This window comes from Typopeltis vanoorti, chromosome 22 (assembly GCF_054136105.1).
Source record: "Typopeltis vanoorti isolate ZY-2024b chromosome 22, IOZ_Tvanoo_1.0, whole genome shotgun sequence".
NCBI classification, from domain to species: domain Eukaryota; kingdom Metazoa; phylum Arthropoda; class Arachnida; order Uropygi; family Thelyphonidae; genus Typopeltis; species Typopeltis vanoorti.
In genome coordinates this window covers 89,171,801-89,191,726 of record NC_143570.1, presented here as the reverse complement: position 1 = coordinate 89,191,726, position 19,926 = coordinate 89,171,801, and the positions used below count along the sequence as shown (strand labels likewise).

Sequence of the window (19,926 nt, the reverse complement as noted above, 5' to 3'; positions counted from 1 at the left end):
GACAGTTAGACCCTTATCCACAGCTGGCAAAAGCAGCATTGCAGACACTTTTACAATTTGCCACCACTTACCTGTGTGAAATGGGATTTTCATCACTTTTGCACATAAAAACAAATGCCAGAAATCGCTTAAATGCAAGTGATGACTTACGCGTGGCTCTTTTAAAAAAGGAGCCTTGCTTCAAAAGTATTATTATGAATAAACAACAACAACATAGCCATTAAAAATTGAGATATTGTTTTGTATGTATATGTAAATGTATGTTTATTTTTCAATAAATAAATTATCTTGCAATAGATGTAATTTCCTAAATAAAGAAATAGAAACACATTTTTCAAGGGGGTACTGATCACTAAAAAGGTTAAGACCCACTGGTTTAGATGGTGATTATATCATCAGCATATGAGCCACACTTTGAGCTTTAGACATGCTGAATCTAGAGCTCATTGCTCAAAGTCTTCCATGTAAAAGTTAGCTATATGAATTGGTGAGCCCATGGTTATATACCTTCTTTTGCAGGCAGAAATTATTTAACCACATGAAATATCCAGAGCAAAGTATGTGGGCAAAGAGGACCATGATACCAAGTAGAAATTTGTTTTGTAAGAGAAGAATTGTGTCACTGATTAGGACATTCGTGAAAAGGGAAGTTATGTCAAGGCTGACTAATAAATCTTTGGTTCTTGAGTGTGATGTTCTAAATTTGTTTATGAAGTGTTTTGTATTTTTTGTGTAGGAGGATAAGTGATTTACGAACTCCTTTCTGATGATCAGTGACACTATTCTTCTCATATAAAACAAATTTCTGCATGATATCATAGTCTTCATGCCCAAGTACCACCTGCAAAAAGAAGATACAGCAATGGGCTCACTTTTTTCCACCTATAGCTACATGTGACATAGAAGACTTTGAGCAATGAGCTCTAGATTAAACAAGTCTAAAGCACAAATTGTAGTTGAGATATGTTGACGATATATTCATCATCTGACCCAATGGCTGCCAAACATTAAATACATTCCTAAGACACCTAAACAAACAACATAAAAATATATTCAATTTACCATCAAGATTGAAAACAATAACTCCATTTCTTTTCTAGACACACTTGTCACCTATCTTCTCTCGGGTTGTCGGTCCTTCATGGTACAAACCTATACACATAAGGCCAATACATACACAAAGATTCATGCCACCATCCAACACAAAAGAGGGAGTCATCAGCACCCTCAAACATAGAGCCCTAACAATTTACTCCAATGAGCAGACACTAAAGAAGGAATATGAAATCATAAACCTTATTCAAATTAAGGGGATATTAAATCCCACATTGTTTTAAAACCAAATTTGGTTTTAAAACCTTGTGCACCTAGAGATTTACAAAAATCCAGTGCACCTGCAACTTACCCTACATAGGCAACACAATCTGATAAGAAAAGACGAACACAAACTATCCTATCAGTGGTCCTAACAGGCACTTAAGCACCTTTCCAAGTATTCTTGGACTTCGCAACCATAACTCGAGGATAAGGTCGTTAGCCTTATGCCTCCCAGCGTGTCCTATGTCTGTAGAAGTGTGTGTTCATGGGGGCGGTTTGCCTGTTCTGGGGGGAACAAAAAATCCCCTACCTCTGTATGAGACCAGCTACCTCACCTTTCATTGAAAGAGACCAGATAAAGGTCCCTCACATCACTGATAGGAATCGAACCAGGTCTTTCTGACCAAAGGGCTTCGTCTATACTGACTGAGCTACGGATGCTCGATGAACACAAACATCGCATTAAATTCCTTCACTATGGTAAAACAGGTATGTCAGATCATGCGCTCCAAACATATCACAGAATTAATAACTGGAAAAGCACCCAGGCCCTACAGTGCACCAAAACCTACTTTGAAGAAAATTCAAGGAAACTTGTAAGATGCTGATTCATCATCCTAATCTCAACAAAAATGATGGATTAGTATTTCAAGAATATAGAAGACACATCTGCAACCCATATAGGATCCAGAAAATGTGGCAGAACCCTAACAAAAGAAAACATTAAGACACAAGGATTGTAAAGATGAATTTGATGAAGTTCCACTGTAATCTTTTTTTTCCCATCTGTATGTTATCATACTTATTATGTATAAAAAGTATTTAATGATTTTGTTTGTTTATTTATTAATTTTTTGTTTCAATAGAGGTCAGGCTAACATTAATGATTAACAAAGCAGTTGGATTTAGCTTATGTTTGTGTGGTCTTATGTCTTGTTCATATGTATGTTTTCCTGATGATGATGATAACCTCGATATAGAGGCCAAAACATCGAGTGTTATTTTCCTAATTATAAGTAAAGTAATTGCTCTTTTGTCTTGATAAAATTCTACATAATGAACACTTTTATTGCAGTAATATTATATTTTAATCAAATTAGCATGTTTTATTGAGTACTCCAGTTAGTAGCTATTCAAGGTAATAACAGATAATTTATCAATGAAAATATGTAAAATGTTAAAGTAAGAGCAGTCACAAAAATGTGTTTTATATAAAAAATTATATAAAATTAAAAAGATTAAAAAAAATATATATGGTCTTTTTAAATTTAAAAAGACCATATATTGTGGTTGTGTATGATGTGAGATGCTGTATCAAGTATAAGTTAAGAGTACACACTGTCCCCACTAATAACCACCAACATCTATATAGATTACATTATGAACCAGAATAGCAAATAAGCCTGATTAAGCAAATCCCATGGAAGGAGCCAGTTGAATGGTTTTATGTGGAATATGAGAGAAATTAGCAAAATCCACGCAACAGGCAGCATACAAGACAATATTGAAACCAATTTTAACTTATGGATCGAAAAGTAGGGTTAGAAATTAAATAGATGATTAGAGACTAGGAACTACAGATATGACAGTCTTCAAGAAAACAATGGCAGTAAACAAATTGTACCAATGTTATATTAAAAAATTAAAACATTAGAAACTTGATATAATTAGCATTCAGGAATGTGTGAGCATAGGGAATCTATGCTGGTATGGCCACTATAAAAAAAAAAAAAAGATAAATAACACTGAATGTGAGAATTACAGAAGTATACCTCTACTGAGATTTATGTAAACATACTTGAGAAGAAGTTAAGGAAAACTATGAAAGGAAAAACTTGGAGAAGAATGAGATTAGTTCAGGACAAATACAGGTTGTCAGGATCAGATTTTCACTTTAAGACAAACAGGTGAAAAATCATGGGAAGATCTGTATATTTAAGTTTTGTAGGTCTTGAAAAGGAGCAAAAAGGTGCCAAGAGAAAAGCTCTACAGAATGCTACAATTATATGGTGCAAGCAGGATACTGTATCAAGCAATACATAATCTAAATTTAAGTTTTAAGTCAGCAGTTTGAATTGAAAGAGGAAGATGGCATAATGTAAAATCAGGTGTGAGACAAGGGTGCACACTATCTACACTGTTCTTTATCATCTATATGACCACATTATGAAAGAAAGCAGCATCCAACCTGATATCAGAATCATAGACATCAAATTAAGCTCTTTGCTTTATGTAAATGTTGTACTTCTAAACAAATAAAGCATGAATCTCCACTATTCTTTTACTAAACTTGAATAACAGCTGTAACAAATCAGGCATGACAATTATGAAAACAGGCACAAACATGGAAAACTTCCAATGAATTCTCAATGAAGAATCTATAAACAAGTAAAGCATTTCAGCTATTTAGTGAAACAATTTTTAGTAGAAATGGCAAATATGGAAATAGATAGCAGAATAAGCAAAGATGGTAGTATGGTGGGGAGCAAACTGAATAAATATAAATAGTGAATAAGAGAGAAAAGAGGCAAAACATCAAACTAGCTGTTTACAAGATAGTGTGCAAGCCAATTTTAACTTATAGACCTGAGAGCTAGGTTAGAAATAAAACAGCTGATCAAAGACTGGACCACAGACATAAGAGTTCAGAAAAATTAGGAGAATGAACAGATGGCATCAATGGCAAAATCATATTAAAATGAAGATATTAGGAAAAAACTTGACACTGTTAGCATTCAGGAATGTGAGTAGTTAATAGTATTAACTCAGATCAGGGGTTGAGAACCTTTTTTGAATCAAAGAGCCATTCCACCAAAAAAATTAATTGAAACAAAATTTTGGGAGCCGCAACTTCAATTCAATTTTTCCTGGTGACTCAAAGTTGCAGTTAGTTCAAACTTAGGTAAATTTGTTTTTAATTCAGTACTTCCAGATATCAAATACCACTTTAATGTTTACATATAAATTTTTTATATAAAAAAAAATCAGCTAATGCCTTTTGTTCCCTTATAGGGAGTAGGCGATGCCTTTATACCCTATCTAGCATTTGGAGACTGAGTGGACAGTTCAATCTCCACCAGTAGCCAATCAGAGATAGCTGGCCCATGTCTATCACTAATTATAGGCAGCCACCACCGATGAAGAGGCTGGCAAACAAGTGCTGCCATCTCCTGGTGCCTAACCCTAACAGGATGTTACTGTCTGAAATAATGTGGGTACTACGGTTGATTTTCTTGAGTTTACGGATGAAAAACCTGCTTGCCTGTGCTAGAGATCAACTAACTCGGGAATCAGTCGAAAATAGGATTAGAAAAGTTCCTCCAGTCGGCGACTGGATTTGAACCTAAGTCTAATTTCAAGCGACCAAGCGCAGAGAACGCAAGCACCACTTCTATTGGCACACAGGCCTTTAAATTTTTATATGTTCAATAAATAAAACATTAAGTTGAAGTTTTTAATCACAAAACATGTTTAAGTATAATATTGCAAAAAAAGTCAGAATTTGTATTGCAAAAATAATTAGTCTGAACAAAAATACAATATTATGTATTTTAATAGATATTTAATTGTTTTAATTTAAAATTCACTAATGAGGCTTGATTTTGCATCTGCTCAGCCAATTTTCTTATATCTGGATTGTATGTCATGAACTTTAATAGTAATTCAGCTTTCAAACTTTCATCAGTCAATTTGTTCCTATACTTATTTTTAATGTAATTCATTGAAGAGAAAAATTGTTCACAATTGTACGTTGAACCGAAAAGAGTCAAAACCCCAAAAGCAAGTCGCCTGGCATTTGAATAATTAGTTGGGAAAGAATTCCAACATTTAAATATAATTTGCTGTGGTGTTTCTTCCATAGTTTCCTCATTTTCTTCAATTTGTGCTACCATTTCCTGAAGTTTTTGTACCCATGAATTTCCAGAAGCTCCATGTGTAGTTCTGTAATATCTATTAATTTTAAATTGCAATTTAACTGATGTAATATAAATTTCATCATCTCCTGATGTTTTTTAAAATCCTGAAATCTGCTTGTAAATGAATCTAAAATTACCGTAATCATTTCAGCGAATATTTTGCAATCAACTTTTTCTTGATTTTTGCTACATATTTATGCTTCTAAATTACCACTCACTCTTTAAAAAACAATTTCTTTCCTTTAAAAAAAAAAAAAGGATACAAAATCTACTGCCATTGCTGCATCTGTTCCAATGAGACAGATGGGCTGCTCTGGTTAGATACACATAAAAAAGAAACATGTCAGGCTTAGCATTCCACAAAACAAATGAAGGCCATTATGCTCTGGAGATGGTACATACTGCCTACAACAGTTACATCCAACAAATTAAAAAAAAGCTTCCAAAATGTTACACACCCCAACTCAATGTAATAAAACTTAATGACTTATTATGCACCAAATTTGACTCTCCCTCATTAAACATCTCAACCATGTGGACCAAGGCCTATAGTTGATATTATACTTTACATCGTGACAATGCCAGAATATGCAATACTGCTATGTGGATACAGCTGCCGAACTAATTAACTTTTCCTTTATAATTTTGGAATGTTGCCTTTGCTTCTGATTTGTAACAAGTTTCATATTTCTCTTGAGGCATGCTATAAGGTCTGCATAACCTGGTCTAGATAAGAATTAATAAATGGTTTTGAAAGTTTTTCCACTTGGTTATACTATAAATTAAAGATGCCAAGGTCAAAACTGGTCTGGGTAGTGACTCCTTCCTATAATGTATAGCATTATACATGTCTGTAAAGATATGTGCTTTGCATTATGGAGTACTAAGGCAAGTGATGTGAAGTCATTAGCTTCTATATACAAGTTGCCCAGTCCTGAAGTTACTTCAGGTGCAAACAAACTTTGTTTGTTTACACTTGGATAAAGGATTAAACTAAGAATATAATTTCTTGACATCTTTAATTTATAATAAATGGTTTATTTTATTTTATTTTATTTTTTTTGTTGTTTCCATGTGGCTAATAGCAGCAAATCCAATGACAAAACCACAAACCTAAGAGATAGAATAGAGACTGTATCAGCAAACCAGGCTGCATGATAAAATGTGATAGCTATTCTAAAAGTTTAATTATGATAATGCCACTTGATATTTTCTGTATTCCTGTCTATTCTCATACCTTTCATCTTATTTAATATCCTTATAATAAACCTCTGATTTAATATCCTTAAGCATACAGTGTCTTTATTATATGACATAACATCAAGTGCTTTCTTCCCCCAGTACTTGTATAAATATTTTACAGCACTGATATATTATTATTATTATTATTATTATCTGAGAACTCCATGACATGAAGGACTCATCAAGGGAGACTATACATCAATCAAACCGACAGTTATACCGCCTCTTAAATTCATTGACACTGTATGTATTCAACACTTCTAGAAGCAAACCATTCTGCTCACTCATCACTCTGTGAGAGAAAAACCTGGCTCTTATCCCTTTCTTGACTGTGAACAAACTTAACTTGCATGGATGTCCCCATTGTTCTCTCCCCACCTTCCATATAATGAAAAATTTCATTAAACAATATCCTATAACACCCATTCAGAAGTTCATAGACCTCTATCACATCACCTCTCTTTCTCCTGTTAAGCAGAGTCTGTAATTCACATACTTGTAATCTGTCCTCATAATCTAAATCCCATTATCCCAATATAATCCTTCTACCTCTTCTTTGCAACCTTTCCACATCTTTATCCCTTTGGAGACCAAATCTGAACCCAGTAGTCTGTGAGTGTAAAGAAGCAAAATGACCTCCTTATCCTTACATCATGGTTTGTTTCAACATCACAATTGGACCACGTTATGCAACACTTGACCAAGCGCCAAATTGATGTTTTGGAGATTAGTTTGCCATCTAATATATAATGATGTAACCTACCTATAAAATAATCGAGACCGAGCAGGAGTCTATATTTTCACAGTTTTGTTTCAAAGAACTAAACACCAAACAGAATGAGTTCCTTTTGACCAAGCCCCAAATTGATGTTTTTTCCAAAAACATCAATTTGGCGCTTGGTAAAGTGATGCATAATGAGGTCCGATTATACTCTGAGTTGTATTTGCAACTTTTGCTAAGTGACTTTGAACTTCAAATTCCTATCCACCATTACACCAAGATCCCTAGCCTCATCAGTTTCTTGTAGCATAACCCTGCTAATATAATATGCCACTGGAAATCTCATCATGCCAAAGTGCATAACTTTACACTTACTAACATTAAACTCACAGCCATTTTTGTTTGCCCAAATTTTCAGTCTATTCAAATAATTCTGAATAGACTGAAAATTCAAATAAGTGCTAAACATCAGTAGCATCCCTGATTATCCTGCCCATCTTCACACCATTGGAAACAACTGTATATCTCCTGTTAGACCCTTTGTAATGGCATTAATAGAGTTTATATTTCAATTCCATATTCTCCAGTTTATGCAACAGCCTTTCATGCAGTATCCTATAAAATGATCTAGCAAAATCCAACATTATCATTGAACAATAATGGCCCAAGGACTGAACCCTGAGGCACACCACTGGTCACCTTAAATCTAGCAGATTCACTCCCTCTGAATACCATTTTTTTTGGTATTTGTCTGTCAACTATCCACTTATCTAAGTCAAGAGTTTATATTCCAATCCCATATTCTCCAGTTTATTCAACCGCCTTTCATGTGGTATCCTATATATCAAATGCCTTAGCAAAATCCAATATTATCACAGTGTATTCATTCCCTTTATCCAACTCAGCCATAAATTCTTCTTCTTTTTCTTAGCATTATGTCCCACTTGGGGCAGGACCCATTGATTAATTAGTTGGGTCTACTTCTTCCACCTGACTCACCCTATCCAACTAGGCTGTAACATTATTAGAAAGTATGAAGACATTGCTAAAACATGGCCTTCCTTTAGTAAATCCATGCCCTTCCTTGCAGAGTATAGCTTGGTTGTCTACCCATTTCTGTATGCGAGTTCTTACCAACTTCTCTAAAATCTTCACCACCACACCAGAGATACTGATAGGTCGGTAGTTAGATTCATCAGTTTTTAGACCACCCTTGTGCAATGCGGATACTATCATACATTCCTTCTATTCCTGTGGTATCATTCCTGACCTGAGACTCAAGTTATACAAACATGTGAAAGGCTTAGCCAATTTGGCTGAAATTCCTTTAGCAAACATGCTGACATTCAATCTGTCCCTATTGACTAATTCATATCCAGGTTATGCAACAGCTCTTCAACCTCATTCTCTTGCACCTTGAACTTTTCATCCAATGCAGCAGTAGAGCTGTGCACCATGTTATATACATCTGGTTGATATATCTTAGCAAAGTGTGCACTCATTAAATGAACAATCTCATTAGCTCCTGACACCAGAGTACCATCCATTCAGTAAAGTCATTCTTTCTTTTGTTTGCAGCATAATGATAAAATTCTTTTGGATTGCCTTGGCCTGCATAGCCAATTTCTTTTCATACTCTGATTTAGTTTTTCACACAATACGTGTTATTTTTCTAGCTTGTGCTTCATATATTTTGTAACTCCTCTCACTGTTATTCTCACAATAGTCTTTCCACATCATTGTCTTCTTATGGATCTCTTGCTTCATAACATTGCACATCCATTTCACTCCCACCATATTCATTCTTCGAACTCTAGGGATACATTCAGATACCGCCTCATTTAAGCACTTTTTCAAAGATTCCAATACATTGATGACATTTTTCATATTCAGTAACCGATCCCACAGAACCAAAGAAAGTATTCTCTTAAGTTGATCATAATTTCCAGCTTTGTAGTTCAGCATGTAACCTGTTCTAATTGTAACATCAATATAATTAGATACTTCCCAAGAAAGCACGACATGATCACTGTCGCCAACTGATGGAAACAGTCATATTCTTAATAGAGACCCTTTCTGACACTATGAACAAATCTAACACTTTTTGACCTTGGATTCCTTTTTTTCACATGCTGATTGAGAAAGTTCAATAAATTCATCTTCGTTCTTAGCATGAGATGTCTCTTCTACCCAATCAATGTTTGGATAATTAAAGTCCTTATAATGATCTCTCATTTAGTACCCATAAGGCTAAATTGACAATGCACTTCATTGTCCTCTGCAAGTGAGCTGCCAGGTATGTGGCAACACCCACCATATATTTCATTCTGTTAGCCTCTGCTTCACACCAGATAGATTCAAACTGCTACATGGGACATTATTACCATTACTGTTTACTTCTGTTTCTACCCTAACTGGACTTAAGTCATCTGATATCATTAGTAAAGTTTATCTCTTCTGTAATTCCTAAAAATAGTATACCCATTACACTTGATCCCAATTACCACATCTGATTCTGATAGCCAGATATCACTAATACCAACAAAGACCACAATGTATTCAAATAAAGCAACAAACAAATGACCACCACCTAGCCTATTTTTAGATATGCAATCTATTTGGCCTTCTTGTAGAACTTTCTCTTTTCTCTCCCCAGACATACTCAAAAGGTCCAAACCCAAAGCATCTATTTCCACCCCTTTGCCAGATCATAACCATGCTCAAAGTCATTCATATCTTTATCATGCCTGCATACCATAACTGAACTTTCACACACATTTTCTCCATTCCTTCCTTGATGATCTAGTTTCCCTAACTCTCTGCATTAAGTCTCATCCCAATAAGTAATTTTTCCAGGCTCCTGATACCAAATAAATTCAAGTGCAGGCTGTCCCTCTTATACAAACCTTTTCTGTCATCAAATGTACTCCACACGTCCATTTCTTCTACACAGCCTGCACATTGAATCATTTACTATCATTGCCCTGCTTCTCAATTCAGTACTGCTGTATCTTGGTAGCAAATCTACAATTTTTAATCTCACATTTCTTTCTTGCTTCTTCCAACAGACCTTCATTTCCTCTCTCATACTATATTTGTTGCTACTTAATTATTAGATCCTAAAGAACTACCATCTCTTTTACTTTTCTTTTCTGTTTTTCTATTACTTTTGTCATATCTTTAATTTTCTTCCCTGGGAAGTTAGAAGTTATATGACTGAATCACCATACCATCCACCTCTTTTTTGTTAGATTTTAATTGACTTACCATGTTGTTGTTGTTATTATTATTACTACCAAGTTTAGTACTTTTGTGCATCTTCTTGTTCTGATCCTGTCTAAGGTTCATTAAATGATTTTTCATTTTTTCCAATTCTCTAGTTGATTTTCTAATAATTTCTTTTAATCTGGATATTTTGAATGTCAGATTATCCTCAGATATATTATCATCATCACTGCAACGACACTTCTGTTTATCAGGACAAAGAGTCTCTAAAGCACAAGTTCGCGTTGTTACTACTGAGGGGAACCTTTGTCCCATTTTCAGAGCCATTCTTAAGAGTAGCAAAAATTAATAATATTTCTACAATTATGTTATTAAATACTCTAATACAATACTAAAAAAAGTTACAATAATATACTAAAAATACACCAATTAATCTAAGAAACATTCAATAAATCAACAAAATGCATTATATAATTCAGAAGTTTAACTATTTCTGTCAACAGAATGTCTAAAAATAATTTTGGTTTTTTGAAGTTTGAAGCAACTATCTACATGAAAACTGAGGTCAGCAAAGGCCATGATTTTTTTGTGTTCATCAATTATGGTCCTTACTGAGCACATAATTGCTGTTGCTTACCTCTACAAACATAAATAAATGATATTTCACATACAAATATATACAACATACCAAAGAGATGTTTATCTCTGTGGCCAAGTTTGTTTCATCCACTGCCAGGAGAGAGACACTGGCTTAAATCCCATTTCTGATGAAAGACTGTTAGTTTTTTATTTTTTTATTTTTTTCAAGCAAGACAAATTTCTAAGTTTTAGAAGGTGATGGCACATTCCCCAGCCCATATTTTAGTAGAAATTTCTGGAAAATTCACAAAAAGTTTTCAGGAGGAAAAGCTCTCCTACCTCCATCATGTCCTTGATGGGATTCAAATTCCAGTTCTTTCATGCCAAAGGTAATACCATTTCAAGAGTGCAACATAAGGCATTTGCTGTAATAACAGAGACTGCACATCTAGAAACTGTTAATCTGAAATATGTGAAATTTGAAACTAGGCTGTGTTACAATACATTAGAGAGAGAGAGAGACAGTACAAGCTAACTGTGGATAAAGGATTAGCTGTCTTATCCTTACAAAGCTTAACACAAAAATGTTTATCAAATTTAAGTTATCATTTTTATGTAACTCTCACTCACAAAACTTACTGTACATTAGTATCATGAGCAAGCTTTGCAGGGCACACCAGCAGAATGGAGGACTTCAGACAATGGCATCTGAAATCTCCAAGTCTGGAGATAGATAGCACAGCATACAGCTGGAGGCTTAGGCCTCTTCTGGTCCTACATGTGAGACCATACTGTGTAGCACTGTTTTCAGTGCAAAGTTATAAGCAGGGCAGTGGTTTCTGGGTGATGAATTCATCTCTACCTAAAGGCATTCACAAATGTCAATGCCCATGACAGTATTTGAACCTGTAACATGGTGGGTAGTGAGAAAATATACTATCTACCCAGCCAACAAAAGACCACTAGTTTACCAGGCAAATTAATCTAATAGAATATTGGCAGCAGAAGACAAAATTAATGTTCACGTGTTTGTAAATGGCTGTATATATTTCTAGGAAAATAAACAAAAGAATGTTATCCAAGGGGAAAAAAAAAAAAAAAAAAAGAAGGATTTTATGTTATATTGAAATAAGCTTTTTTTAAAATAAATTATGAAACTAATTGTTTTTTAAGCAGCATCTCCACAGATGAGTGTGATTCAAGGGTTTATTAGTTTCTTGGAGATGGGGAAGCAAATTATAGAGATGAATCCTCCCCCCCCCCCCAAAAAAAAAAATTATCCATGAATATAGGCATTCAAAAGATAAGACTGTGCCTCAGGAATGACTTTCATAATACTATGGAAATACTGTTATTGAAATCCTTTATCTCAAAAAAGTATTCAAAACATAAAGATAATGAAGCCATTTTAACATGTAAATACAGTTCAAGAATAATATTTACCTTCTCCAGATGTCAACTGAAATAAGGACCAAGTTCTGTCACGTGACACAGAAAGCAGAAACTGATCATTAGGAGAAAAAGAAAGCTGAGCGACAGTTAAACTATGGGAGACCAACTTGCCCAGTTGTTGCCACGACAAAGTATCCCAAAGTATTATAGCAGCATGCTCTGTCTTTGTTGCCTGAAATACAGAAAACCAAAATAAATATAAACAGTATAACATTTCTTCCAATTTTTCTCAAATTTACACACACACAGTACATTCTGGTTAACTGGGACTAGAACATTTTGGCAATAAAGCAGCTGCTCAAATTATGCAAAGTTTCATGTTAATAGTTAAGCTCAGATGGATAATCTTGAGTACTATGGTCTCCTATCCCAAATAAGCAAAGAAACTCTGCCAATTTTCTCAATTTGGTGTTGTTCTTCAAGATTTGTCTCAAATAAACAGCTGCCTCAATAAACTGGATTCAACTGTATATATGTAAATATAAAGCTGTTGGAAGTTTAATTTGCACTTGGTTAGACTATAATAAATTTAGTTTAATCCTTTATCCAAGTGTAAGCAAACAAAGTTTGTGCCTGAAAATATCTTCAGGACTGAGGCAACTCGTAGTAAAAGTGGGCCAAGCTCTCATCATTCCTTGTCTCAGTATCTCCCATAATGCAAAGCACATCTCCTTGTGGATATGTATAATGCTATGCATTAAGGGAAGGACCACTACCCAGACCGGGTTCGACCTTTATTGAGGTCACATCAGTGGGAGACAGACCCAGATGCAAACTTTGCTTACACTTGGATAAAGGATTAAACTAAATTAATTATAGTCTAACCAAGTGCAAAATAAACTTCCAATATCTTTCTCTAAATCCAGAGTAATTTAATAATAAGGTGGTACACCTTTCGGCAACTCGTATAGGTAAATATGACCTCTCCATTGCTTCTGCCTTAGTATCACCACTTCTAGGTCTGCCTCCCACTGATGAGACCTCAATAAAGGTCGAAACCAGTCTGGGTAGTGGCCCTTCCCTTTGCATTAAGGGAAGGGCCACTTATGCCAAGCACATCTCCTATGTGCTTGGCATTATGTGAGATACTGAGACAAGGAGTGATGAGAGCTTGGTCCACCTTTACTATGAGTTGCCTCAGTCCTGAAGATATTTTCAGGTGCAAATTTTGTTTGCTTACACTTGGATAAAGGATTAAACTAAATTTATTATTGTAAATATAAAGCTTCCAACAAATTATTAATTATACAATTACTAATTTGTTTCCAGGAGCTCTGTGATCAGTAATGCACATAGTAAATATGAAATATCGCTAAGTTTTTCTCTTTATGTGTATCCCACCCATGAAAAGATTTTGTAAACCTATAGAATATTAGCACCATGAGTATGCTAAGGATTTTTTTCATTGTTTTTATTGATTTTATACATATTTTTTGGGTTTTTTTTTATTTATTTAAGGAATATCATTCTAGAGACCAACCAAGGAACTCTTTGAAACCACTTCAGTATTCCATTATGCAGGGGTGGTGGTAGTCTCATACTGGGCAATAAAATTCATCTCCCACCTAAAGACAATCACAAACATCCAAGCCCAAGGCAGAATTCAAATCTGCAGCCTGTTGGCAAAGAGCAGATATGTTAATCACTCAGCCAGCCAGGCCAGCCTTCTATTACTAAATGCAGCAGATAATCTTTCACTATACTACCACAAAGCCTAATACATGACTCCTCTGATCTTTTGTCAGTAAGGTGCATCAGAAAAATTGGGAGGGAGAATACCACCTAGACTTGAGGAATTAGCTGGGGTGGGATCCTCAATTATATTCAAAATTTATATTCCAGAATTCACACCAATCATATATCATCTATATAAGCAATCACAACAGCCTGGGATTTAATCAACAGCATAGAAGCAAGTTGTGTTTACTCATCTTTAAAAAGATAGATAAAAATCAACCATTAAACCATTTCACTCTGACCTTCGAAACAAAAGAATAGATAATCAACAGCAAACTTACCTGGAGCTCTGTTGATTGGTTATTGCCAATATGGATCCCAACATATTGTTCCGTAGCAGATATAGCCAGCCTTACTCACCTTTGGACAAAAGCTATAGAAAAATTTGGAGAAATGTGTGATTGAGTTTGATATTTACAAACTACAAGATTGGGCCTAACCTTCTTATCAAGCAAATGTTTTATGGTTGTCTTCTACTCTGTGATTAGTTCACAGTTTCCTCTCTCATTATTTACTGTGTATCTGATGTAAAGAGAGTCAACTTCAAATTTCTCTATCAATACTGGACTGTGCTTTCAACCACAATCTTCCTCCTGAAATGTTAATGGCCTTCTCTCCAAATTCATAGCTTTTTTGATAAAAATACACTGTAATCCTCTTCTTCATTAAACAAACCTTGTAGTGCTTAAATGATTTCAACTTCAAGATCTTCCACAACCAGTGTTTTAAACACAATGCACTGACAATCTCTTTATTCTCAAAAAAGCTTGATGATCTCTTCCATTCAACATACTACTTCTTGTTTATACAACTAACGCTACATAAAGTCCAAATTTTTCCAAGCTTTTCAGGTTTTGGGTGCTGTATCAAGAATGCCCTCCAAATGAGAGAAATCTACTTAACAGATGCCCCCTCCACACAATATGGACTCCTCCAACCACTTTTTTATATATTCTTTTTGCATCGTGTCTTTTATTTTTATTTTATTTTTTATAGGTATTTTCATGGGCAATGTGCTGCCAAACTGGCCACCACTATTCATTCCTGCACTTCCCTCTAAAGATGCAAAAACGAAAGTGACTACCAGTCAAATCAACATCCACACAGTTCAATTTCAAACTTACTGAACTAAATTTTCATTCTTCTCTTTTAATTCATCTTTGTTCTTCTTTCCTGAAGAATTAGGACCTCTAGCTGTTCAAGAAAAATATTAACATATTTCTTCTTAATCACATAACTCCACATGGTAACAATGTTGTGTTACAAGTTTCACGACATTTGTGTGTGTGGGTGTTAATATATATATATATATATATATAAACCAACTTGTAAGGTAAGTGAACATTTTTTAGTTTATGAATATAATCAAAAGCTTTAGAAATCCACACTAAAAGAAAGCTCTTCATAATGGTGCATAGTGCATAAAAGGTTTATTTATTAATGAGATAGCAGCCACCTTCAGAAAACACCATTAGCCCACGCGTGGTACAAAGAGAAGCCTTATAGAAGCGTTTTGTGGGTGAGTGCCACATAAAAAATGTAGATGGCCATAAATATATATATATACATGCATAATTCAAAATCCCAATTAACATTCAGAATGTGTTTTTAGAATTTAGAGCACTAAACAGGGTCATTCCTTACATAAATAGTGAAAGGTGAAAACACAAACATAAATAGAATGCTATAGACCTTTTAATCAATAATATTATTATATATAAATTTATATAACATATTTATAGTTTTATATTTTACAGGAAGGGGCTTTGGCATTCTGAAGATATAGCCATAAAGGCTCAACTGTCATTTCCTTTTTGCTAACAAAGCTCTTAGTAACAAGATATTGATCCCACCTAGCTTTAGAGCTCTACTCATAATTTGGATAATTTTCTAAGAACTGGTTCATAATTTACCTGATCGTTGTGATATTTACTAAGAGCGGGTTACCTTTGTTGATGAAAATTTTGAGGTTGCAATTGCAGATCTTATTCTGTATACTTATTTCATAATTGTTCTTACTGTAGAAATTGCTAAGTTTAATAAAGCACCTGCATCAACTTAATGTTTGCCTGCTTCTAACTGCCTAACATTTGCAATTTTATAAGCAGAGAAATGCTTTTTCTTAGCATCTTTGATTTTGCACTTTCACAGCTTTTTCTAGGCATAATGGCTCAAAAAAGACAAAAAAAAAAAATTAACCAATTGGAACAATACTGTATGTGAAGAAGAGATGAATGAAAATTTAGTTCAATAACTTTGAAGTTGAACTGTGTGGATGCTGACTGGCAGCCACTTTTGTTTTTACATCTTTAGAGGCATATCACTGGCATATCTTTTTACATCTTTGGCATATCACTCAAAAATAGTACATTTGGAGCATTGGGAAATTACGGCTTCTTTACTGAGCATTTGCAAGAGAGTACTACAATAAAAAAAAAAAGCACCGAACAGGATAGTATCAACCAGGGTCTTACTGCATACATAAAATCAAGATCATTTAAGAATGCAGTAAGGACATCCTGACAGAAGATGCTATGAACCAAGAAATCTGAAGCCAAAAACAATTCAACCATTCTAGATGTACAGTATTAATGCTCACCATGGTGAGCACTAATACTGTATGAAAAGAACTCCATTTACTGGGTTTCCATGGAAGAGAACAGCACACAAGCCGAACATCAGAACAACGAACAAAACAGCTCTAGCCTGGTGCAAAGGTCATGTGAACTGGACAATTGACTAATGAAATGTTGAAGTTGAAAGTTTAATCCTTTATCCAAGACTAATGAAAACGGAACTCCAAAGCAATGAATCAAGGTTCACCTGTTTCCAGTTTGATGGCAGAGTGTAAGTGTGGAGGCAGATGTTACTACAGTATGTTGGACCCACAGTAAAGTTTGGTGGTAAAGGAGTAATGGTGTAGGATAGGGTGAATTCAGCTGGTTTGGAGTGGGACCACTGCCCATGGTTCCATGAAGGCAGCTCAGCACCTTGATAATTATAGTTTTTCTACAACGGAAAAATTACCCATTTTTTATATTGATCCCATACACGAGAAGTCAAGGGACCTATAAGTACATCAGTGTCATGTGGGGTGTAGATGAGGACAAATAGAATTATACCAATTTTTTTTGGAAGAGTTGAAAATTGTAGTTATTTGGGAATACTTCAAGTGGAAAGCTGTTCCAGAGAACAGAGGCAGATGGAATAAAAGAGAAAGATGAGAAGCTGGTTCAGTGTGTTTGCAGTTGTACAGTAAAAAGATGCTGGGAAACTGCTGCTCTTGTATTAACAAGTGAACAGAAAGTGGAGTAATGACCATGGAAGTACTTGTAGAACAGACAGAGCTGAAGTGAGATAGTGTAATAGAGAATGAAGTGAATCTGTAACAGAAAGATTATCTATGAGCCTAATTGCTCACCTATGGATCATTAAGGATTTCAAGGAAAGTTTTACTACAGTGTGTTGTGTTGTACTTAGGTGTACCACCCAAAACATGGGAACAGTATTCGACATATGGGTGGATTTGGGATTTGTATATAAGAGCTGGTTGGGTGTAAGATAATGCCTAGTTTTTTTGGATCCTTAGGAGGCTATTGATGTGATGTATTTATGCAAGGAGAGAGGACACCTCCATGTCCTCTCTCCTTGCATAAATCTCCTTACGTTAATCCAAGCACAGAGATCTGATATTGTCTGGTGATTTGTGTATTACCAAGGGTAAGGGAAGGTGAGCTAAGATCTCTTTTGCTAGAGAAAAGGAGAGACTGTATTTTAGTGGCAATGAACATGACAGGATTGTCCTTGCCTCATTGAAGGATGGTATGCAGATCAATGCTTAAAGCACTGGTTCTAGATGATCTTGTAGCCTGTGATGTCAGAGGTACTGCATGGTTTGTCAAAAAAGTAAGATGAATGAATACCATCGTCTGCATAGCTGAGGATGGATTAGTGGTGATTGTGAGTAGGAGAAAGACAGTAAGTGATTGGACAGAATCTTGAGGCACTCCAGCATCAATGGTGAAGCTTGAAGAGAGGGAGCCATGGCTTGCAGAGAACTACCAGAGAGACCAAAGGATGGCAATTAGCAGGCCATGATGCCACACACACACAGTTGAAAGCTTTCAAAATGTTGAGGGCAACAGTACAAGTTTCTCTGAACTTTTCCTGGTGGTTGCTGATTAATTGGTGGGCCTCTAAGTAGTGAAGGGGTTGGTTATTGATGACTTTCTCCATTATTTTGGAGAGGACAGAGGTGATGGCAATTGGTCGGTAGTCTTTATCTCCTTTTTTGGGGGATAGGATGCACACAGATTGCTTTCATGGGAATAAGTACCAGCTATATATAATAGAATGTACAGACAATGCAAAATGTGTGTTAGCTCTTGAGCACGATGTGTGAGAACAATTAGAGAGATGCTATCAGGACCAGAAGACTTTTTAGTGTCTAAGTTATTTAGTAGTTTTCTGATATCTTTTTGTCAAATAACTACAGAAGACATATGACGCTTGCATTCCAGCATGGTAAAAGGTGGAAAGAAACTCCTGCATGATGACCAAGGTCATCCATGCAGGATTTTAAAGAAAACAGTGATACTAGAAGGTCAGTTTCATCTTTATTATTATTACGTGCAACTCCAAGGAGTTCTTAGAATAATCGAGGGAAGCCCTAAACATCTCAAGAACTATCTGATATTTACACAGTATTTATCATACTTTGCTTTGAATTCATTCACAGTCATGGCACCCACAACACCGGCAACCTATTCCACTCATTCACTACTCTCCAAGCAAAAAAAAAAAAAAACTAGTTCTAACATCCTTGCTAACCACACTCTTACACAGTTTCCATGGATGGCCACTAGTTCTCTCACCACCACACCTGTTCTGAAAAATTTCCTCTGAATTTATCTTGTAAAAACTCCTCAGTAATTTGTGTCTCAATCATATCATCCCTTTTCTGCCTATCAACCAGTTTCTGTAACCCACAAATCTTCAAGATGTCGTAAGGTTCATTCCATAGATCTGCTACCATCTTGATCACTTGCCCCTGGATCCTCTCCACCTCCTTCTGATCACAGAGAAACCCTGGTGCCCAGATAATGCAGTAGTCATGATGGGATCTTTTCAAGGCTTGATAAGGAGGAACAATAACCTGCTTGTCTCTGCTCGTCAAAGTATTCTTCAGTAACCAAGTGATCTGATGAGCTGCTTTAGCACTTTTGCTATGTGCCCCCTAAACTTTAGCTCCCTATCCATTAACATTCCCAAGTCTCTGGCTTTGTCAATTTCCTGGAGTACAGTTCCACCCCAAAATGCATAACCTTAAACTTTGCTACATTAAACTGACATCCATTATCCTTTGCCCAGTCTGTCAATCTATCCAAATTATTCTGCAAAATTTTGACATCATGTGACCGTTGGGTCACATGATGTCAAAATCATCGGCAAATAACTGAACAGTTCCTCTCAGATCCTTTTCTATATCATTAATGAACAAATTAAACAGTAGCAGGCCAAGATCAGAATCCTGTGGCATATCACTAGTCACAGGCCTTCTTTTGGACTCTACTCCTGAATAAATTACTCTCTGATATCATTCCATCAACCACCCTCCTATCCATCTCCATGTGCTGCAGTTTACTGATTAGAATTCCATGTGGTATCCTGTCAAAGGCCTTCGCAAAGTGCAGCAGTATCACTGTAAACCCAACACTCAGCCGTCACTGTATTATA

General features: G+C 35.4%; 1 protein-coding gene across 1 annotated transcript in view; it reads right to left on the bottom strand.

Annotated features, from left to right (window-relative positions):
- Positions 1-19,926, bottom strand: part of Elp2 (elongator complex protein 2) — a 218,242-nt gene that overhangs the window by 34,969 nt on the left and 163,347 nt on the right. The window contains exon 15 of the mRNA XM_090412092.1: positions 12,445-12,625. Coding sequence (XP_090268218.1) covers positions 12,445-12,625 — 181 coding nt within the window. The remainder of the gene's footprint in view (positions 1-12,444; positions 12,626-19,926) is intronic.